This window comes from Chelon labrosus (assembly GCF_963514085.1).
Source record: "Chelon labrosus genome assembly, chromosome: 11".
NCBI lineage: Eukaryota > Metazoa > Chordata > Actinopteri > Mugiliformes > Mugilidae > Chelon > Chelon labrosus.
In genome coordinates, this window is record NC_140344.1 from 9,853,964 (window position 1) to 9,877,635 (window position 23,672).

Below are 23,672 nucleotides of genomic sequence, written 5' to 3' on the forward strand. Positions count from 1 at the left end.
GGTACCAAATAAAGAGGAAGAGGAAGGAAAAGTAAAAAGATAGAGAAATAAGAGAATTAATTGAAAGAGAAAGTAAAGCAAAGGGTGGAGGGGGGGATATAAAAGATCACAGGAGGGAGAGGGAGGAGGGAGGAAAAAAGAGACAGTCACAGATAGTAAAGGAGAGAAACCCATGTTAGTGAGCTGCGCCTCCACAGCATAAGTGAGGAAATGAATAAAAGTGACATGCATTCAGATTTCCATTGGTGTTAGATCAAAAGTGCCTCTCTGTACGGCCGGATGTCAGGATACAAACGGCACTAAGTTTACTGTGTGTCACATGCAAAGAGAAAAATAACACCAGAAGTTGAGTAAGATCAAAGATCGGTGGAGATGAAGTGATCTAGGAGCAAGTTGAGGATGAGGGTGCATAGTTTGGAAAATGTCACTTTCAGGTTTCATTTACTAACTGTTTTACTGTCTGTTTTGTTGCAAACGTCTGGATACTGAGCACAATGCAGGATTTGTTTGTATCTGTAACATTCATGGGTAATTCAGATTTTTGTGAACAGTAGGGTGAAGATGAGTGGAGGCATAGCAGCAGGAATAAAGGACAGAATTTACAGTGGATAGGAGGATTTGGGGAGAGTGGGGGCTATTATATAAACTGCGCACATTTTTTATCCACTTAAAGTAAAATCAGCTTTTCTCCATCACTAAGATACAATGTTACGGTGTTAATAGGCGGCAAAGTGGTGATGAATCCAAAAATAAAATGAGTATTTTGTTCGTGTTCCACTGGGAAAACATCATGATATATATTTTTATATTCATTAACTTTAATAAATGTCAAGCACATGCATTTGACATTGCAATTAATACACCGCTGCAGTCTCAAAACAGCAATGCATCTGAACAATGGAGAAAAACTGGGAATCCAATACATGACACTTTGCTTTTACACTGAACATTTCCCATCACTGCCAATTATATCTGCATCTTCAAGTCAGCATCCACATTACAGTCTTAAGATACAATATTCAGCTATGCTTCACCAGTAGAAAAGGCAGCTGTGGAGCTGACAGCGATTCTATATTTGGAAATTAAAATCTGTGCATGTACGTCACGAACATTTAAATACTCACCCTCATCACGGGAGTAGTCCTCTCCAGAGTGGGGCTCAAACAGGTAATCTCCGGTTGCCAGCTCAAATGCCTACAAAAGAACCAATAATTGAGTAGACTAATACTGTAGAGTTCACGGTATATGTGCGTAATTTAAATGGTGATGTGAATGTGTGAAACGCTCATACCATGCAGGCAGTACTCCAGATGTCAGCAGGAGTACTGTAACCGGCTCCTATCAGGACTTCAATGGAACGGTACTGTCTCGTCTGGATGTCCTCCGTAAAGTGCTTATGCTGTCGAGGATGAGGAGAGGAGAGGAGAGGAGAGGAGAGGAGAGGAGAGGAGAGGAGAGGAGAGGATTAATGTCTGTAAGTCTGTATGTCAGTATATAAATACTGTATACTGGCAATCTTCAATTAAAATATTCCTTTCTCCCTTTCTACCCTTCTTTTTAAATAAAACGTGATAACACTGATCAATATGTTTGTCTAATTAAGTACCATTTATCATGTGTCTATAATAACCTTGGTAACAGGATTGATCTGGACGTGTAGGATGCTTTTCTTGACATCTATTAGTTTGTACTGTACGCATACTGTATGTGTAGATATCGTGTGTGGACTTTGTTGTCAGATCAGCGCTTCTCAATGACCAGCCAGTGCACTGTTGACTACAGGAGCAAACAATGAAGGGAACATAGTGTCTGATGTCATGCTTCTTTGCCCTCCTCTTCTTTCTCACTCAGGAAGCTGAAGATTTCAAGTAGTGCAGAACTATCGGGCATTAAACATAATGTGAAAAAGAATAAAAAGGCCTTGGGTAGTAAAACAAATACGTTTCAAATTTAAGTGAGATATCTTACCACCCAGCAGGCGTTTCCCAGATCAGCAATTTTGACTCGAATGGAGTCAGCATTGCGAGGGTCTAGAGGGTTGATCAGGAGGTCTGCAGCTCTGGCTCTGACTGGCAGGGGACACAATGGAACAGAGATAAGAAGACTCTAATGCACTAATAGGTATTTATTGTAGACCATGGTCACTTCAGCTTTTTCAACAAGGAATCCAAATATATTCTTTAATTCCAACTAAAACATTTCTAACAAAATAAAACCAGTCATCATGTCAGATAAGGACCCACTACAAGTGTCATAACCCTGGTTTAGAGGGTACTTAAACTGAAACACAGATCTAAATCATGGCACAATTTACTGAGGTTTGGAGATGTGATTCTTGAGGTAACCCTAGAACTAGAAACTAGAAGCCTAGAGTTAATGATACTAAAATGAATGCTGTATATGGATGAGTAATTGTGATGCTGAGTCATAAATAATACCCAGAGGAGGGTATTTGCATGCTTAAATATAATAGTGAGAAACAGTATTATATTACCAGGCATGCAATATTATATCACAGAATATTTTTAAATATATTTATGTATAAATTTTTATTTTTTTATAACAGATTATGACATCCAAAGTGTTCAGTATTGAAATGAAATACGAGTACTGTAAATAAATATATAAATGCACCAGTCAACTCTCTATCTATTATCTCTATTATTAGAAAGTAATATTTTCAATGAAGAATGAACAACACTATTATTTCAAGTAAAATGTTAATATGACGTAAAGAGACATCGTAAAATAAATGCGATTATTCATAAAGGGGAAGTGATAATGAAAGTGTCAATTATGAAATATAAATGGACCCCAATAAGAGTCTGCTATGAACTTTTAGGATGATTTATCTTTCTATAAATATTTTAAAAATGTTATTTATGTAAAAACTCTCAATTCCTATTGACTAGAGGTAAAGAGAGCATTCGAGAGACTGATTTGTAGAGTTGTAAATTAAAGGTTAAGATTAACTGAAGAGTTCTGAGCTACCTATTATTAATTAACCACAACAAAGAATTAATATATATATATACACATATAAACTGCTTCTCAGTGCTAATGCCAAATTAAATCAGATTGAATCTGATATTTACATGAATCTGGACATACACATCAAGTAACAGGACAAAGACTAAAAAACGTTGCCATAGTGATGCTGCAGCACCAGAGGAGGCAACTGCAGAGGAAAGGCGTAAGGACAGTGGTCCGGAGAGGAAACAAATCTAAGCTGCTCTGAACGTGGGGAGAAACGAGAGAACTGGCAAAACCTGGGTGAATGTTTCTGATAAACAGGGAGACGCGGCCTCCTTGAGGGGAAAAGACTATGTTATGTCCATGAGAAGGACAGCTTTAATAATATCATGTAGCAGGATGCAGCATTATTCAGATTGTTGAGACTGACAGTAGCGAGTAAATGTCTCTTTTTCACACGTCTTTAAAACTCAGTTTTTCTCTCGTAAACCCTTTTCTATTTAGCTCTTAGATGTTGCCTAGCGACGCAAATGAGAGACTTTCTGTGAACAGGGACAGGTACTACGCATTGATGAGCCAAAACATTATAACTTCTCACCAATTAGAATGAATTTTCAAGGCTTGTGATTTATTAGATACCAAGTGAACTGTTGATTCTTGTAATCAGCGCATTGGATGCGGGAGAAATGAGCAGAGTAATGTTGAGAGTAACTCTGATTAGGGCTAAATTGCTACAGCCAGGTGACTTGGCCAGTGAACCATGAGCTCAAAACAAATATACAGAGCAATATGAAAACAACAGCTACTTTAATGATGATTGTGTTTGATGGTTCCTACCTTTATTATGCATTTAAAATCATTCTTTACATATTGAATAGTAGTTTGCATGAATAGTTGTGCGTGTGTACATTAGTAAATACTGGATTATCATAACTCACCTTTGGGTGTATCTCCTGTGCTTGAGGATGACACAGTGCGACTGCGGTCTGCAGTGGGGCTATTGGGTGAGGGTCCTGCTCCGATGTCTGCCGTTCCTACAGATACGGGATTTCCTGGCTCAGGATCCAGGGGCAGCTCTGGGAAGATGGGAACCGTGCCCCGATGTCGATCACTGGAGCCGTTGGTCAGCCCCAACTCTCCCAGTTCGCCGTTATACATCTCATAACCAGAGCTGAGAGAGTTGTCCCTGTCCGTGTAGCTGAGCTCGGACTCCACCAGAGGGCAGAGGAGGGGGCCGGGGGTGGATGAAGGAGGCGGAGGAGTCCCGGGGTTCGGTTTCAGTCCCTCAGTGCCCAACAAAACATGGCCGTTGGTTTTGGCTGAATTCGTTTTAGTGATGAGGGGCTTTATTGGGGAGGTGTTCTCTGTGAGGAGCTCAGCCGTCGTGTCATCGTCATCGTCTTCCTCCTCCTCTTCCTCGTCGTCGTCCTCCTCCCCTTCATGCTCTTTTGAGTCCTCCTCCACCACCACCACTGGCTCCTCCTCTGTGTTGTTCTCACTCTTTGGCTCCTCTGTCTCATTCTCCTCAGCCTTTTTATCCTCTCCTTCCTCTTCCCCCTCCTCCTCTTCCTCTACCTTCTCTTCCGTTTCCTCCACCCCTGCCCCTTTCAATACCTCCTCTTCCTCATCCTCCTCCTCCTCCTCCTCCTCCTCTTCCTCATCTTCCTCATCTTCCTCCTCCTCCTCCTCCTCCTCCTCCTCCTCCTCCCCATCCTCCTGCTCTACTTCTGCTTGTGTTGGACCTCCATTACCATCCTCTGAATTGGGGGGAATGAGGGAAACTTTTTCAGCCACAGGCGTTGTTTCCTCTTCTTCCTCCACCTCCTCATCAGGGTCATCATCAGTGATGGGGGGTGCCTCACTCGGCTCCTGGGGAGGCGCTGCACCTAAACATGGAGAGACGAGAGGCTAAATAGTGAAACAGGAAGTGGGTGGGAAGGAGATATACAGTAAGCAAATTCAAAATCGATGTAGGCTGAGTGAAAAAGATCGTGAAAGGAGAAGAAGAGATTAAAGAGGAGGCAAAGAGAGAATACAAGTATGACAGAGACAGAGGGTGGAGGAGGGAGACGGAGAAAGACTGTGGGTTTTTTTTGTGAATCAGCCTAGCCTTCCATACACAGTGGGACTTGCGTGGGCAGAGCGGTTGGAGCCAATCAACATCCTATTCATTCACAGACAGACTGAACAAACCTGCGCACACATACGTTCACTCATAATGCAGATCTGTCAGAGCCACCGCTCTGCTTTAGAGAATTCACCTTCAAGATACTTACACACTGCGTTTCTGCAACCAACATGTCATACATATAGCAATTACAAATGTTTAACTGAGAATAAACTGTATATATATTAAGAGATGGCAAATCACACTGTTTGAATTCATAATGAATGCCTCAGTGTCAAGTAAGTAAAATGAACAAATCACGATGCATTCATGATTCATGTGACAACACAGTTTGTCCCTCTTCAAATAAGCCAAAATGGCAATAGTTCATTTCAGTTCAGTCAAACAAATCAGTGATGCTGGTGTTGATTCAGGGATCTGACAACAGACTGCGAGGAAGCAATGCAGAAATGGCAGGCTTATTTACACGGCCTATAAATAGCCTATATGACCACATAAAACCGCGTGACAAAAGTAAATTTGATGTGACAGGAAATGTCAATAAGGCATTACCGTATAAAGGGGTCAACCCAGATTTTTGTTTGTTTATAATGGACTGTATTCTCGACCTTCTGAAGCAGGATTTACACCAGAGAACGTATACACCAATCAGATATAACATTATGACCACCTTTCTAATATTGTGTAGGCCTCTTTTGTGCCTCCAAAACAGTTATGACTCATCAGAGAATGGACATGGTCCTTCTGAGGGTGTCCTGTGGTGTCTGGCAACAGAATATTGTTAGTGGGGGCCTTTGGGTCCTATGGGTTGAGAGGAGGGCGCTCTGTGGATCATCCCACAGATACTTGATCGGTTTGGGATCTAGTGAATTTGGAGGCCAGGTCAACACCTTGTGCTGTTCTTCATGATTTTTTTAGTTGTTTTTGTGTGTGTGCCTGTGTCAGGCTGCATCCTGCTGGGGATGGCTGCTGCCATCAAGGAGTGTCATTGCTATGGGGTGGGGGTGCCTAGTCTGGTCTAGGTGGGTGGCATATGTCTAAGTAACATCCACATGAATACCAGGTCCTAAAGTTTCCCAGCAGAACATTGAATTGTCACAAGATGGTCAATGTTATCTACTTCTCCTGTCAGTGGTTTTAATGTTATGGCGGATCAGTGTATATTGAAAGCCAAATGATTGGGAGCCACTACTCTGGTATGCGCCTATACCAAAATATGTACGGCACATATAAAGGAAAATGTTTCTTTAGGAGAGAGAGGAGGGTATCATGTGGTTAATTAATTCAGGTTGAGGGATTTCTACTGATGATCATTCACAATATATATTTATCAAATTTAAAAATCACGTGGGTCATAGCTGTCGTGTTGAAACAAGAATTATTAATCTCCCCGGTCAGAACAACAGCACCTCTGGGTAAACCTCTCAGGATCACATAACTCACATGTATGATTAGTCAACCTGACGGGCCTCTCCCTCTCTCCTCCCTCCTCCTCCTCATCTTCCCCGTCCTCCTCATCGTCATCATCATCATCGCTCTCTCCCAGCGCCATGCTGGGGCCCACAGGAGGTGGCGGTGGCTGCTGCGGCGAAGACAGGTTGTGTTCAAGTTCCCCTTTCTCCCCCCCTTCTTTGGCTCTCTCTTCCATTTTCTCGGCCTCCCTCTCCAGGGCTTCGATCTCCAACATCCGCCTTTCCAGCAGCTCAGCTTGCCGCTTCTGTTTCTTCTTCAGCTTCTTCTTCTTGTTCTTGGAGATCTTTCCCACCTAGGAGAAAAAAAACACAGGGGAGGAAGAGGAATGGTCACTGGGAGGTATTCAAGGTAATTAAAGGTTTTGATTCTTATTTGAATGGTGGGTTATGATTTGTAAGTAGTGTTCAGTAACACTTTTATTGTATACTGATAGTTAGTACACACATATTGTTACTGTTATTCTTAATATTTAGTGAATGTGAATCTTTCACCTCAGCTGAAGGATTAAATGTTAAGTGTAAAGGGGTTGACAAACAATTGTCCTGAAAAACTGATTTCTCGATAAGGTGTATATGTTATGTGATTGAGCTTCACTAGAAAACAATAAACTGTAAATTAATAATTACTTAGAACTACTTAAAACTATGGACAATTACTGTCTTCCTGTGAACCTTAACTGTGACTGCTGCTTATTTTGACATCCATTTGAAAATAAATACCCGTTACATTTGAGGGCTTGCCCAGTGAGTTCACACAATGCTGTTTAAGCTCGCCAGCACCAGGGAAATCTCTCTGTATTTTGCAGTATACCAGAGTGTTAAATATAGCGTTTGTCACAACAGTCTAGGTTTTCTCTGGCGATGAGATGCCCAAGAAAAGCCTCAGATGCACCATGTTAAGGGAAGAAGGATTACACTCTAAAACAGGAAGAGGGTTGAGGAATAATATGGATTTCCATTAGTGTGGCTTTCCCTTGTGGGAAAACAGTAAATGAGGAGAAGGGGCGGAGGGCTGACACGAATGTCGCCTTACTGGTCTTTGACAGGTTGGTATTCGTAAAATATGGACTAGTCTATCCAGCTGTCTTAAACCATGGATTTTACTGCACACTGTTTTACAGGTATTCTTAGAAATCTGAGAAGATTTAAGATTCCTCAAGCTATTTTTTATTTATGTTTTTCACCCTGCTATTTCAGAATAGTAGATACTTTAACAGGAATGCTAATATTTGAAGTAGAAGATCTTTGTCAATATGACATTTAGAGCACTGTTTTTTTTTTTTAATATCGTGGTGTGCTCAGTTCTCTCCCTATGTGTCTAGCAGTTAATACGATCAAATCTGATGAAGTAGACCTCTGTGTGCTGCGAATGTTTGTGTGTGTGTGCATTCCTCTCGCTTCATACTCACTTCTGTTGTACTCACCGGTTTGAGCTGGGGGGCTGTGCTAACTGACAGACAGAAAAGAAGACAACAACAATCAGAGGCTTCAATTCAACAATGTGGTCAACAGTCTAGATCATTAAGTTTAGTGAAAGCTCCCTTTAAAGACCTGATGCATACAGAATATGTAGGCACAGTGAGAATGCACAAAGAAAATGAAGAGAAAATATTTTTCACACGCCTCCTGCCTTACTCACTCGTTCTAAATATAATATTAAATGAAACAAATAATCTAAGAGATGTAGCAATGTGAGAAGTCCATAGCTGGTTTTGAATACATCACAAATGTGTCTTCTCAAATGCTGCAGAAATGGAAGAGGTTTTGCTTTAAAACACATGTCGACATTCGATAAACCCTCACTTTATTTCGCGTCTTCACAGCCGCTCACAGACTTACTCTGTCACCACCGAACCTTCTCCCTGTAACAGTTGACGGTTCAGTGCCCGACTTTATATGTGTAGAAGTGTAAGCACTATAATTGGTTACCCTAAGGCTCAAACGGACTAGCTGACTGACTGATGCAAGCGCGGGGCGGTTCACCACGGGGACAGGGTTCACGTTGAGTTCGTCAAGAATATTTTTTAAAAACTAGACTTTTTTTTTCCAGTGCAGGAACTCAGTGACAAGAGATGAATAAAAGGCAAGAAATGTCTTTGTAAAGCACCAAAAGGGAAGCAGCTGAGGAGGAACAAAAAGCTTCTCTGTGAATCCTTTTTGCGTAGCAAGCCCTAAAACATGATCTTTGGGAAGGAAAAAATAAGTTTTAGTACGTTTTTGATGGCACACAATTTTATTACATTTGTTGCAAATGACAATTTTAAATCAGGAACATGAGCGTCTTTTCCTGCTACACATAGCGCAGGTGTCACCTTTGAGCTGAAATCAAATGAAGACTGAGGAGCTTGCCTGCTGAGTTCAGTTGTACTGAACTGTACTGCTTCTTTTACTTGTATGGCTAGCTGTACAAATAAAATCACTGGTATTTTGGTAAAACAAAGATTTCAGGAAACTCCTCATAAACCAAGAAAAATGTAAAAAAAATGTCATTTTCACATTTTAAAGAAATGCTTCTATTGGCTATTTTGCTGAGAGTTACCGACAAACAATAAGTTTGATTTGACTCTCCTGTTCGTGCTGTAATCGGCAGATGGTTAGCTTTGTACTAAGACTGGAATCATCAATCAATCTAAAGCTCATTTATGCACATATGATGCATAATTTGTTTAATCTGAATTCAAACTTAAGTGTAAAAACAAGTTATGGTTCCTCAGGAGGTTATGTGCGTTCCTTGCCGGGCTGCAGCGACATTTGTTGTCAGCTAGTCAAGCTGTTTATCTGTTTCCAGTCCACAGAGGGGTATATATGTCTGCATCCAACTCTCGGCAGGACATTTTCCTGGACCATCTCCTCTAAAATCCCCGCGGTGAGAATGTTTGCGTGTTCCTACCTGCTGATCCGGACGGAGGTGGAGCTCCAGCTTTCTGCCATTCGGTTGCCTCCATGGCCATACGCCTGACAAAGACGTCGTCCACACACATCAGGATGTTCTCCGGCTTGATGTCCGTGTGGATGATTTTACACTTTGTGTGGAGGTAGTCCAGACCCTGCAGGACCTGCAAACACATAAACAGACACATTTTATTCCTAAATATACGCATACACAGTCAGAAAATGCAAACACTGCCTCTGTCCCCGTGTAGATCTCCTTCTCTGTTTTTCTCGCTATCATTCCTTCTCTCCCTCTCTGAGCCAAACTAGCCCTTCCCCTAATGCCTGTTGCTGACTGAAGGCAGATAGATAGGCTGTTGGTGTTCTTGTTTCATTGTTTCTTTCATTTGTTTCTGCCTAGAGGCTTTCAGACTGAAGCAAGCAGTCTCATTTAATTTCTGCTCATCTTCAGCCCAGCTTTCGAGAGTCGAGAGGCTGACAGCAGCTGAAATGGCTCAGCGACTTCACATGCTGGTCAGGTGGCTGAGGGGAAAATGCCTCTTGGCAGAAAATAGCTCTGGTACTAAAGTGTAAACAATTGCATCAACTTGTATTCATTATAGCTTGTGCATTTTAATATTCTTCTTGATCTACTGTCTGCTTTTCTCTTTCTACCCAGTCTTTCAGTATTTGGCATGTAGAAACTGGAAATGTTCTTAACCTACATCCCCAGTTAAATTAGGGATAGAAATATTTTACCAAGTCTCCATATTATAATACAATCCTGCATGTTATTTGAGGCTTCCCTTTGCCTAAGAAGAGACTAGTAAAGTGGCTTCACTAACAAAGAGGAATGATGTGGCTAACATAACAAAGGTCGTTTCTTCTAAATAAGTCGATAGGTAGAACAGATGATCTCATCCAGTTTTTAAAAACTGCGTAACTATTGTAATATCAAAAAGACTTCTGACCTTTCAGTACAGAAACACTGGGCATTAAAACATGCTTTGCTTGCTGTAATCAATCCTCCTGCTCACACTGGATTGGTGATTCCAGTGTAGGTGATAAAAGCCAGTGTAAAGATACGTTGCAAATGTTGGCCTATGAACCTTGATCTGTCTGAGTTATCCTAATCAAGTGGAAATCTTCTAAAAGTACTGCAAAATGCCCTGTTTGTGTTACTATGCCCCCCACTTTGACTCATGATAGAAATGCCATCACTAGAAAACAAAGAGGGACTTCTTTAACACCAAGACTGTAACTCAGTTCTTCATATTAGCTACAGTTAAAGTCTGGATTTTGTTCCCCACCTCTGAAAAAATCTGACCCTATCGTTTAAAAGATACAACAACAGTACTGCAAATCAGTAAAGCCAGTTTGGAGGCAAAAACATTCTTACTTGAACATTTCCTCAATTCCCTCAGTTTTATAGCCTGTTAGTTCTTGTCCTTTGCACACATGACACCCATACAAAAGAAAATGAACTACCCTTTATAAACTGACCATGTTCACTGCAAACAGGAGCACAGGTGAAACAATAGCTCATCGATCAAGTGCCTCAGAAATCCATGATATTGAGCCAGCATGCTCAATAACAACGTCCTGCAGAGCTTCAACATGAAATCCAGACATTTATAATGTTGCAAGTTACACCTGTGTTTTTCTTCTGTGACAAGCCAAAATCTTTACAGAGAAAAATGTCTGTAGAAATAATCTATCATCATTATTACAATTTATTTTTAATGTGCTGGATTTAGTATCATGAAAATTATTCAGATTTCTTTTTGAATTCCCATGGCTTTAACATAATAATCTACTCATCAATATAATACTCAATCAGACAAACCCCCTCATGTATAAATGCGGTTAAAACATGACAATGGTAAAATAAGATAAGATAAGATAAGATAAGATAAGATAAGATAAGATAAGAAAAACCTTTATTCGTCCCACAATGGGGAAATTGCAGTTTGCAACAGCATGCAGAAATGACAGAGATATAATAAATAATAGATATATTGCACATATTAGGAGTGCTCGTTGTGGAGCCTAACAACGAGCACTTAAATAAGAGGTTCTGTTCGCTTGTCACCTTATATCACCTCTTATGGAAATCTTTTACAGGTGCCTGGTTGCAGCGGTCAGGTGCACAATATTGTGCAAACACAGTCTATATGCTCATATCTATAAATACACTTGGTTTGTGTGTGCGTGTGTGTCCTCACCTGTCTGATAATGCTCTTGACACACGGCAGCGGCAGACCTTGGTAGTTGGATTTAATAATCCATTTCAGCAGGTGATGACCCAGCACCTCAAACACCATACACACATCTGGGACGGGGAGTCAAGGGCTCACAACATCACATCTCAGTCACTCGACACACACACTAGCACTTTTGATGAGGATACGTATGCCGTTGACTCCAGAGATCTTGAAGTCATCTATCAGCTGAACCACCATGTCCTTGTTGGGGTCTCCGGGGTCACTCTCTCTCACCTGGGGGGCGACACGGACAATGAGATACAGTAAACCTGACTGGAGGAGGGGAAAAGAAGATGAAGGACAAACTGGAGGAAATAGGGAATGAGATGACAGAAGGAGTCAGATGAAAAAGACGGTGGAAGAGGAAGAGAGACGGGTGTAGGAAATAAAGATGCAGAAAAAATGATTTCAAGATGACATTTATGACAGGATAAATGAGCAGTGTTTCTTGTTAACAGATAGACAGAAAAGGAGTCGTGAGAAGTGTCAAAAGGGGAGGTGAGGAAAGAAACAGGTGAAAACCAAGCTGGCTGGAACCCAGACCAGAGAGACATGGACGGAAAGAAAGAAACAAAAATCCCCAACACCAAAATGTCAAACTAATCAGATTCTCACACATCGCAGCAGTTTGATCTCATCCAGGGCCGTCTCTGTGTAATGCTGGGCGCTCTTCACCACCTTCATCGCCACAAAGTTCTTCACTCTGTAACGACACATTAACACAACTTTAGACTGACTCACGCACAAAGAGGATGTTGAAGCCATCAGTGCTGATTAATGCGGCCATGTGAGCGATGCATGAAAACAGGAGTTACCACGTGAACCAATAATAACCAGCAATGACAGCCTAAGCTTTGCTGGCTGTTGTTCACACTGCCCACGCTGCCACTGGATATGCATGAGCTGTGCCACACTTTATTACAAGGAAAAAGTCTTACATTTGAGAAATGTAGCACCACTGACACAACTCTCTGTCCTCAAACAGTGCAGACACACTACTGTTAGGTTGCGTGTTGTTTTTTGGGGGGAAATAAAATCCTATTTATGTATAACCATTATAATCATTAATAATCAAGAAATGACTAATAAACTGAAATATCTGACGTCGGTGCGTTAGTCAGCACTGTATCCTGTATGTAGGTGTGCATGTGATTGAGAATGATTGTCTGTCTCTCACTGTTATAGACAGTGATGCACTGCCAACTGGGATGGGATGGATGGATGGATGGATGAAATACAGTATTTGATAGGTGCAGACTGAAGTGAAAAATCCTTTATCCTACTTATTTTCTGAAATGAAACAAACTGAAAAGAACATCTGCCAACAACATGCATTTTGAAATGTAATGGAAAAAAGACAAATATCAGACAGATTCAACGATATAAGCAGCACATCAAAATGCATAAGTCATAAGACAATTGAACAACAACTCATTAAATACGATTTGCACATCGACGGTTGAGACTGTTAACATTAAAAGATAAACGAAAGTAAAAAGAAGCAAACATCCTGTACATGAGGGAGAAAAAACACAGTAAGCCATCCTGTGACATCCTTTAATCAGCATAACAGTGACCCAGAGAAGATAACCAAGGGCCAGTACTAGTCACAGACTGTGAATGACTCGCCTACCGTTACCCAACTCCACCTAGCTTATGACCACCATTATTGTAATTAACACCAGTGACATGAGTAAATGAGTTTGTGCGTGTGCGCGTGATTCAGTGAAAGGTGACACTGGGTTGATGATACTGTCATCCATCCACCCCGGTTGCCACGTGAACACGGCAAACAACATTACAGTGCAAATAGGAAGGCTTTGCCGCCGGAGCGGGGTGGTGTTAGTTGCAGCTGTCACTGTGGTGACGTGCCAGATCCCGTCAACAAGTGCATGTGCGGTGCGTGTGGTTTATGTGTTGTGCGCATGTGACAGCAAGGTGAGGCGAAGGACGGCAAGAGGAGCCGCTATGTTCATGTGTGTATGTGAGACCTTGTGTTATTGTGTGGCAGGTGTTTTTTCTGGATCATGCCATATCTGTGGTGAGTGTGTGTGCATCTTTAGAGTCTCTACGCACAAGAGAAGCACAATTTCAAAGTCTATACTGTTCTATATAATATGCATGTGTTTGTGTGTCTGTGAGTGTGTGTGTGACTCACTGTATGTCCCAGCAGAGCCATACGGTGGAAAAGTGGCCCCACCCCAACTTCCTGATCACATGGTACCTCCCGTTGAACAAATCTCCGATCTTCACCGGATGGTACCCTCCTGAGAGAGATAAAGCGAGAGAAGATGAAGGTTACGGGCGACTATAAGGGATAACCAGGCAATGACATGGAATCCATTAGTGAGTAAGAAGTGAAGGCAGAGCAGCAGCAGACAACGATGGAGGTCATACAGACAGCATATGGAACGGAGGAGTGTTGTGGAAACAGTGAAGCAGCACATTGACAAAAAAGAGGGAACATTTCACTGAAGACAGTTGGATGAACATAGTTGGTTTCCTATTAGGTACATCTAACGAATACAACGTGCAATAAATCCTCATTCCTTTATGATAGGTGATTTTTATTGAAACTGTCTTTAGAGGACTTGGTGCTGTTGAATCAAAGTGTTTCTGAAGGTTATACTGCTTTACTGCAGGGCTGTTTTATAGCATTCATTTAGTTAGGTGTCGCTGATAACCTGGTGACTGAGTGTAAGTTGCCGCTACCTATAATCAATAAATCCTTCAAAAGTCCAAATCAAGTCATTCAAGTACAAATGCCAAATATTTGCTGGCTCCAGCTTCTCAAACATGATGATTTCTTTATCTTATATGATAGAAAACCAAATATATTCCATCTTTTGGACTGTTCTTCAAACAAAATAAGACATCTGGTTGTCACCTTGGATTTGGAGATATAATGACACATTGATCATAAAAATGACCTGCAGATTAATCGATCAATGAGCCGTGAAAGTTTCACATACTGAAGCAAATATTTGTACAGGCCTTCATTGTGCAGTTTTTTCATCATTCACTGGGCATCCAGTGAACACTGCTCAAAGCACAAAGCCTCATGATTCTTTCTGTGTGAATCATTTGATCGTGACACTACAGCTGCAACAGCTGTTTTGCAGCCTGAGTGAATACAGATCAGTACAGGGAAAAAAACAAGGGGAAAAAAAAATAATCACTTAACTCTGCATTTGTCATAGTTAACTTGAGAAAGTTTGCTGTAGTAAACTACAAAGACTGCTACTGTTAATCATTATATTAGGATTAATATACTATATATGCACTTACCCTAAAAAGATTTCAAAGTGCAGAACAGAGTGTTTTAAAGTTTGTGACATGTTAAGAGAGAAAACCCTTAAAAGTAGTCAAAATACAGAAGAGAGATGTGATCTTTCTCTTTTCTTTTGGTTTTTCATCTTACTCAAGTGCGATCTGGCTGTGCTTCATCCAAAACGGGATCCAAATGAAGTGTTTTCCGACACAAAGCCATCAGAAAAAAAGCTTCTCTTTGGCACATGATCAAAATACATTACTGATTGCAGCGGCATAAAAATTTAAACATGCTTTACTACTTTTTCCAGCATCTATGAAAGCTTCTTCTGTATTTACAGAACAGTGCATCCTTTTGAAATGTGGCCGTGCTGTAATGAATGCACTGAAAGTCGTATAAATGCCTTTATAATGGCGAGTCACTGCAGGAAACCAGACTATTGCAACCAAACAACCTTGAAACACTTGTGAGACACACATGGCTATGCATATACTGCTGCCAATCCTATCGGGACCGAAGGAGGAACGAAGGAGGAAGAGCAAACACAGACACAGACATGGAGAAGAGACAGTGTGGGACAGGGCAGCCACTGTCGAGCTCTGTACGACATATGTAGAGAGTGGAAGTAACAGGCTGGGACAGATGTCTGCAGTATGTATGCGTGAGTGTGTCTGTTTGTGCGCGTTCTGACCTTTGCAGTAGTCCGCGGGATCCTCCTGCTCCTCATCGTCGGAGCCCAGGATCTCCTCCTCCGGCTCCGGGGGCCCTGCCGGCTCAGGGGGAGGTGGAGGGGGCGGCGGGGGAGGAGGGGCACTCACCGGGGCTTTCTGCTGGGTCTCAGGCCTGAGAACACAACAGTGGGCCAAAAGTTAGGATTTTCTTCACAGTTTTTTTGGTGCTTCTAGCCGTGACTCACATAAAGTGCAACCAAAGACTGAGCTTTAAGTGCCGATGACTAATACCAAAATAATAACTTATGACATTCTCATATATAGTACAAATGTCGGCTCTTGAAATGTGCGTCGGTGACTGGCATCAGGGCCGAGTTCATAAAAGCTTTTACATTCACTGTTCGGAACACACTGTGTCAGACAGGTCTTTCCTGCAAGAAGAAATAAGCTCAGTAAGTGAAGTACCGTGTGTCATAGTTTGAAATAAGTAAAAGAAAAAGAACTGCAGCTGGCAGAACCACCAGTAGTCAGTGTTGCTGAACAAATCTCATATTTAATCAACTGAGCTTGGGATCAAGGACGGGGAATGTAAAACGAATAACAGCTTGCCAATAAAATGATATATATATCAAAGCATTCTCCGTCAGTAGAAGACCACAGAACATGCTTAAATAAATACCTTTAGTATTACTAATTAAGGGGGAAACGCGTAGTTTAAAACACCCATTCATTTTTGAAACGAAAAAAAATAAATAAATGTCCAAACAGGGATCTTATTACTCTGACAACCCAGACACTGTGGCTTTCATTTGCTAAATACAATATACAATTGTATAGTTTGTTTTAAAATGATAAACTCTGGACTGACAACAGAGCAACAAAACGAGAAGCTGTGTTCATGTAACGAGACGTAGCTGATGCTAAATAAATTATAAACGCTAACGCTACAATATTATCTTTAAATGACGGTCTAACTTTGAAGTTTTCAAAATAAAACTGAAAAGACTTGACTGAAATATTGTGCTTTTAAAGATAGTTTAATACATTCAATAAAATTGATATGCTTGCAATGCAATTAAATAGATTTATCATGAAGTCTACTATTGATTTAAGACTTAGAACATAACTGCGGTTGGGAAATGGACAGAAATTATTTTTGCAGCTCAAAGACAGTCAGGTTGAGCCAATCCACACCCACCCAACACCTCAGACATGAATCAGCAGAAAATGTTCACCATCCAAAATCAGCCAGAAAAAAAAAGCTATTTTCAGTCCTGGAGAAATCTATTACTACTGTATGTAAAACGACCACAAAGTTTGCTTTTCGCAGTCTATTTCCAGTGCTTTCTGTCACCAGCCTTGTTCCACTTTGCTTCCATTGTCTGAAACAGAGCTGAGCCCATGAGAGGAAAAACACTAAATAGGCTGCAGAGCACAGGCTGGCTCCCTGTCCTGGCCTGGCTACAATCTGAGCATTTAGCTGGCACTCTTATCCGGGGCGACGTACAATGATTGATCAGGCAGGGGGCTCAGGGTTTTGCTTGAGGACGCGGCGGCGGCACACATGGCTATTTGTGGAGACTTTGGGAACATGCTTGTAACCTTTCCTATTTTAGCCAAGCTACCACTTTGCTGCTTGTCTGAAGTCTTTGCAAACCATCACATGGCTCTTCAGACAGACCACATTTTATGCACGTGGTCTATTGCGGTCTCATTAGCTCCCAGTCCATTACTAAGGTGAGCCTGAGAAAACCCAAGAGTTGCTTATTTCCAAGCTGTTACAGAGCTAAATTATCGTTTGTTAGGAGTCGTGTTTCTGGCCACCTAATGAATGCAAGTCCAATATTCACTCTGTGTTTTTGGTCTCCAAGAGCTCCTGAGGGAAATATCTGGCCCTTTAGCTGCTAAATGCTCCACTTTGGTGTTTGGTGCTGGGCAGGTAGTGCACAGTGTGTTTTTAGAGCTTTCCCACTGAAATCTGCTGCTTGCTACGACCAAAACAACGCTATGAAGCAGTGACAGCGAGCCAAAACATTAGAAATGAGAGAAAGCCAAACAAACAGCTGAAACTACCGAGCTCTATAAAGCATAGAGGAGCAGCTCGGTTTTTCCCTTTCACATTGTTTCACATGAATGTTCACATCTTCAATCGATCTAACATTTCCTCAACGTGCCTCAGTCGAAACTTCACCTTAAGAAAACAGAAACTGTGATTCAATTGTGTCTCCGCGAGACTGAATCAGACAACAAAGCAAAGGCTAAAAGAGGTCAACAAACACTTTGTACTCAATGTCTCCTTGCAGGGCCGGCTAAATTAGGAGGGGAAAAAAAGAAAAACATATACACACACACACACAAAGCCAGAGCTTGTGAGCTGTTATAAAATCGCGGTCACAGGCGCAGACACATGATGGAGCCTCTTGGTGCGTTGCCATGGCAACTGTAGAGCGAGGCGGGGGTGGGGCGGGCGGTGGTGGTGGTGGTGATGGTGGGGATCCAGGACTCAAAGCGTTAACGTGGCGGCAAGGCCAGCACACGCACAAACACACACACGCACACGATGCAGCAGCTAAAGACGGCAGCTATGCTAACTTGGCATTGAGATTTCATTGCAATTTTACAACTCACACACGCATTCGAGGGCTGTGTCCTTGCAGTAGGGTGCTGCTTCTTTACCAAAGCAGTCACGTAGGGTGTCATACATCACATCTATAAGCTCGGCGCTTTTATACGGCTCATCTTGCCGTTGGCTGTACGAACACTTAGCCCCACCATAACTTTCTGGACCCGAGCCGAGCAGTAAAAACATTAAGACAGCACAGACGCCACTGTCTGAAAGACGGGCAGAGGAGAGACGGCGGCAGAATAAAAAGCAAGGTGAAAAGTGACAGAAAGAGGGGAGATGGGTGAAGAGAAACAAGGCAGAGGGAGACTTAAGAAAGAAACAGAAGCCAGAGAGAAGCCTGAAAAAAAGATAAACAGCAAGAGGTAGACAGAGAGATAAACACATTATGCAGGGAAATACTGAAACTGGAGACAAGGACAGTATAAAGAGAGGGAAGAAAGAAGCAGACAAACACAAGCAGAGATAGAAAAACAGAAAGAGAGAAGGAGGCTGACAAGACCGGTCAGAACAAAATGGAGACACAAACAGAGGCTAAACAGAGGTAACACACAGAGAAGGAGGCTGCCCAGAGAAAGAATAAAAATCTATCGCATGCATCGTACTCCTTCAATGAGTCTGAAAAACAGGTGGAGAGATGATTATTGCTGAGCAAGTGGAAAGCAGCAGCATTAACAAACAGCAGGCTGTCAACAAGCTCATCCCCCAGCACTAAGACACAGCGCTGAACTCAGGTCATTACCTTCAAACACACACATACACGGCATTCTTCTCATTCATGAACTCACTGAGTATGTTTCATCTTTTCGTTCAGTCGTTCATTCTTTGTGCTTTTCAAGAGCAGTCATAAGACCGTGTTTTTGCTTAGTATGCTCTGCAGAAACCAGACATTTTTCACTCTTCTTTACAACTGCTATTTTTGAATCAAATTTCTTTAAAACCAAACCCCCACGATTGGTGTATTCTGTGACTAAGAACGTGTTCATGAGATCCAATACTGTGCAGGGCTCCATGCCAACCAATCAGCTGTGATTATTTCCCCCCACTGCTTAAAGGTGCACTAATCAATTTACTCCACTAATTAGCACTAATTGAAACACCAGAAGAACCAATTTGCTCCTCATCCACTGACTCTTCTCCACTTAGAAACAGCAGCTTTTACACCATCGGTTCTGTTCTTAAAATGTTATTCTGGGTTTATTCAGATTTTCATTCAATATCCGTCATTTAAAAAAAAAAAAATGCAATTAATAAACAAATACTGTTATTAAAGAAAGTTTCTGATAAAAATATGTTTTGAAGATATAAGGAAGTACACCTAATGCTTCAACAGATGTTTTTTTTTATATGTTACAAGATTAATGGAGTTACATTTTTATCTGTCAGCATCTTGTAATCACAAAGACCAATGCTCAGCATGACATGGAAATAAAAACAAATCCATAGTTTGTGCTTTTAGCTTTCAAATCTGATATCACTTGAATATTTTTATTATTTTAATCTGTTTAAATCGTTAAAAAATGCTATATGATATAAAGTCTTTTCATTCCTGAGCCTGGCCCCTTAAAAAATTTGTGCATTTGCTTACCATAGTACTATAAAGGTTTACGACCATAACTTTGACAGCAGACCACTGTCACCATTGCGGGCATACAATGCACGCGTAAGATGGTGACAGGTTGGACAAAATGAACCTAGCTTTGTAATGGAGGAGCTGATTATGAGGGTGGGATAAACACTCATCTCGATAATCACTGTGACAGGGATGTGTTTGTGGGTATGTGTGTGAAATTGCATTCCCTCAGTGCAATGGCAGAGAAGCAACTAGGAACAATAAGGAATGCTGTGAGTGTATGGTACTAGTATTTTTGTGTTTATGTAGAGGCTCAATGTGTGCTTGTTCTCCTGACTCCTCATCGGGATTACTGCACTCATGCAATAGTGTTTTGAATACCTATTTTAATGGTGTTTTTTTCTCAATAACCCACTCCAGTGCTAAGACACTGTTTTGTGATGGTATTGCTGTTCTAGTACATCTGACTGTGGAGCGCAGGTTGAGGCAGGACTCTTCCAGCCTTTTATAACTCTGTAGTGTGGAGGTAAATAACTGCAGAACGTGCCTTCCATCCCACAACATCTTGTTACGAGTGCAGACATGTCCAGACTGCTTCTTTACGCCCTCACCCAAGTGTTTGTGCACAAATGTGAACACACGCTACCAGTTTTCAGCCTCAGTCTTTCCACTCTCACGCCCCGCTACGGCATTTGCAGTCCTGGTGTTAAATTTCTTTTCATGCATTATGGATCTGACATTCTTTACTGATAATATCAACTACTGGTCATATACAGAATGACGTGATTAGCTCAAAGTTTGTTTTGGCCCAAGTAAGGTTGGTCTTCATGCTACTGTCTACTGTCCATCTTTCTTGAACCAGTGCACAGGCTCCTCGTGACTAGAGTGAAAATGCAATGCTGCGCTGAGGGATGTGGAGAATACTGAAGAAGAAAATGATTTCATTTGAGCAAGTCCACGTGTTGTTGCTGAAAGAAACTGAGATGGTGCTAAAGACTGGATTCTTATCCAATCATAAAACACTTTTTCCTGCCAGTAAATTCCTCATTCCTCTTTAAATGTGTCTGAACAGATTTGTTGTTCTAAATTGCCGGCTTGACAGGGCAGCACTGAAAATATACCAATGTAGAGGTAAAACCATTTCTAGATTTACCCTGTAAACAAACATTTTGATATAAACAGAGCACTTTGTCCACATCTGAAAGAGTCCACTGTCTGCATGACAATTACCTGGCTTCACTATCAGACAAAAAGTCTGGTTATTAAGTTCCAGTTTGTGGGTCTGTGAATGGCAACATCACTGGAGTAAGACAACCAGGCCAGCACTGATGTTAGCTTATTATGTACCTGTTCGTATCAGAGAGTCTAGTGGTCATTTTTTCATTTAAACAAATTTCTGTTCAATATTTATATATTTCAGTTCAGACAAACTGGGGTGTGGTGACATTCCTGGGAAAATCAGATGTCGAGAAATGTTTGCAGAACGCTAAATTGTCAATAGGCAAGAGTCCAGATGTCTGCTAACGTAAACTGAACATTACCCACTGCTACAGCTTCACATTACTAACTTTTATCTGTCAAATATGAGTCGACTTTCATAAGAAACGTAATGTGTGTTGTCACTGAGCTTAGCCCTTACAGATATTCACTTTCAGCAAAAAACATGTCTACAAAACTAGACAACAATTATTGTTGTTACTGAGGATCGGTTTGATAAATTGTAGGGAGTAATGGAACAGGAAGGAAGGAGCAGCTGCCGTGAGTTACAGCATGTGCAGTTAAAAACTGCTGTGAGGCACTATCAGCATGAGAAGACGTGAGAGATTGCTAATGGGTCTGCCGCATACTGGGCCTGAACTGGATTCTAGTCTTGAATGAGATACAGCCTACATTAAAGTCTGATCTTAAGCAACGATGTCCAAACCTTTGTGAGCAGAGGGGGACTTTAAATGTGCAACGTTTCAATGTTCTAAAAATCAATTTGCAGGGATTGAAACGGGCTTGAATGTTTAGTCACAGTGAACATTTAGTCATCTTTTTCTACATCTATGTGCTGTATATCCTGTGTGTGTATGTACTGTGTTGTTATTATAATGTATCACAAACTTGATACACATTTACCTCCTTTAGACCGATTCCCAGATTCAGTCAGAAAGGCCAAAAAGCACAACCCCTGGGATATGAAACCATTGGTTGAATTTGAAAATACAAGTCTTCTTTTCTCGCTGGAGAGCGATTTGAAAGACATTTCTACTTCTGCCTACCCAAAACTGTAAATTATAGAGTAAATAGCAGCCTTATGAGTCAGTGACACTGATGTTACTGAATCTGTTCAAAAAAACGCTAGGCTTCAACGCTACCAAATTTAAAGCAACAGAAATGTTTAATCAGAGCTCGGCAACCTTCAGAAAAAGGACTCCAAGGGGGAAATGTAACATTTCTGATCCTCTAAATCTGATAATTGAAGAAGGGTGGCGAAGGAATGCACTACTTGGGTATTTTGTTTAGCTGTTAAGCAAACACTTAATCTCTTCTCTTCAATGGACTGATGACAGATTAAATGAAATTGTTTATTTGAGGATTGTGTGTCATTTGGGAAAAAATACTTATATGCACAAATGTATGTTCAGTGTTGCATGGCTGGAGCTCTATCTGTGGCCTCATTTAATGTAACTACCACTATTTTCTACTCGCACTCAAAAAATATTTTCTATGTTCTACCCTAAGAGACGAATTAAGGCTCTAACCAGTTACCAAGGTGAAGAGCCATTTAGTAGATTTATCCGCTTATATACAGCTTTGTTAGCATCTGGAGACGTGAGAATACGCTCCACTTTTCCAACCTCAGTCAGTGATAATATATGACGGTTAGATTCCAGCTTGAGCAGAAAAAAAAACTCATGTTGCAGTAATTGCAGCCACCTGAACTGACAAGACACTCTGTCTTTGGTCAAAACAAACACTCCCATATCGCAAAATCTAAGTTACAGCACAACTACAGTGTAGCTCCTTTCTGCTCTACCTCTCCTCCATCTTCGTGAGCTGACGTGGATCAAAGTTCCAGCTCAACAAACCTGGTGAGATCGTCTCTACTGAGGAGGAGACGTTTTTGGCAAACCTTATAAAAGAACGGCACACAAGTAAGACGCTTTATGTAAAAATATTCACTAAAAAGCTCTAACCACAGCCGCGAGCTTTAGACCTGGCCACTGCAGAAAATGTTTCGATCGTCCAGTCTGTTGAGTCATCGCTTTGAGCTCTGGAGATTCTGTCGCCATTAGGAAATAATTAGTGTAACCTGTTGTTGTGAGAAAAGGTTTGAGGGGCCGTCTTAGTCGTCGGCACAGATTCTGTATCCGAGCTAAGGGTTTGTATTCGTTGTGTTTATCCAACAATGGTATCTGTGTTTCTCAATTCATCTTCCTACCCAGCCTTATAAATGTTGTCGCTACACATTTTACAGTTTTTCCTGATTGTTGTTCATGCATATTGAGATTTCCTGCCTCAGCATAAATTCAAAAATAATTGCAGTCATATTAAACATTTGTACTCAAGTAGTAAATGGTAAATGGCCTTGCTTTTATATAGCGCTTTTCTACCTATTGGCACTCAAAGCGCTTTACAGTCTCAGACACATCTACCCATTCGCTCACACAAGCATACACACATTCACACACCAGTGCCACGCACTGGGAGCAACTGGGGGTTCAGTGTCTTGCTCAAGGACACTTCGGCATGTGGCACGTTCCGGGGATCGAACCGCTAACCCTCTGGTTTGTGGACAACCCGCTCTACCTACTGAGCCACAGCCGCCCCCGTAGTGTAC

General features: G+C 41.4%; 1 protein-coding gene across 3 annotated transcripts in view; it reads right to left on the reverse strand.

Annotated features, from left to right (window-relative positions):
• Positions 1-23,672, reverse strand: part of srpk2 (SRSF protein kinase 2) — a 62,993-nt gene that overhangs the window by 5,946 nt on the left and 33,375 nt on the right. For all 3 annotated transcript variants that reach the window (XR_014699346.1, XR_014699347.1, XM_084556014.1), the window contains 12 exons: positions 15,671-15,822; positions 13,867-13,975; positions 12,324-12,411; positions 11,855-11,942; positions 11,670-11,776; positions 9,464-9,629; positions 7,983-8,023; positions 6,545-6,866; positions 3,912-4,859; positions 1,969-2,069; positions 1,292-1,399; positions 1,125-1,194 (listed from right to left, as the gene is read on the reverse strand). Coding sequence is in view for 1 of the 3 variants with exons in the window: in XM_084556014.1 (XP_084412140.1) it covers positions 1,125-1,194; positions 1,292-1,399; positions 1,969-2,069; positions 3,912-4,859; positions 6,545-6,866; positions 7,983-8,023; positions 9,464-9,629; positions 11,670-11,776; positions 11,855-11,942; positions 12,324-12,411; positions 13,867-13,975; positions 15,671-15,822 (2,300 nt within the window). In the remaining 2 variants the exon portion in view is untranslated. The remainder of the gene's footprint in view (positions 1-1,124; positions 1,195-1,291; positions 1,400-1,968; positions 2,070-3,911; positions 4,860-6,544; positions 6,867-7,982; positions 8,024-9,463; positions 9,630-11,669; positions 11,777-11,854; positions 11,943-12,323; positions 12,412-13,866; positions 13,976-15,670; positions 15,823-23,672) is intronic.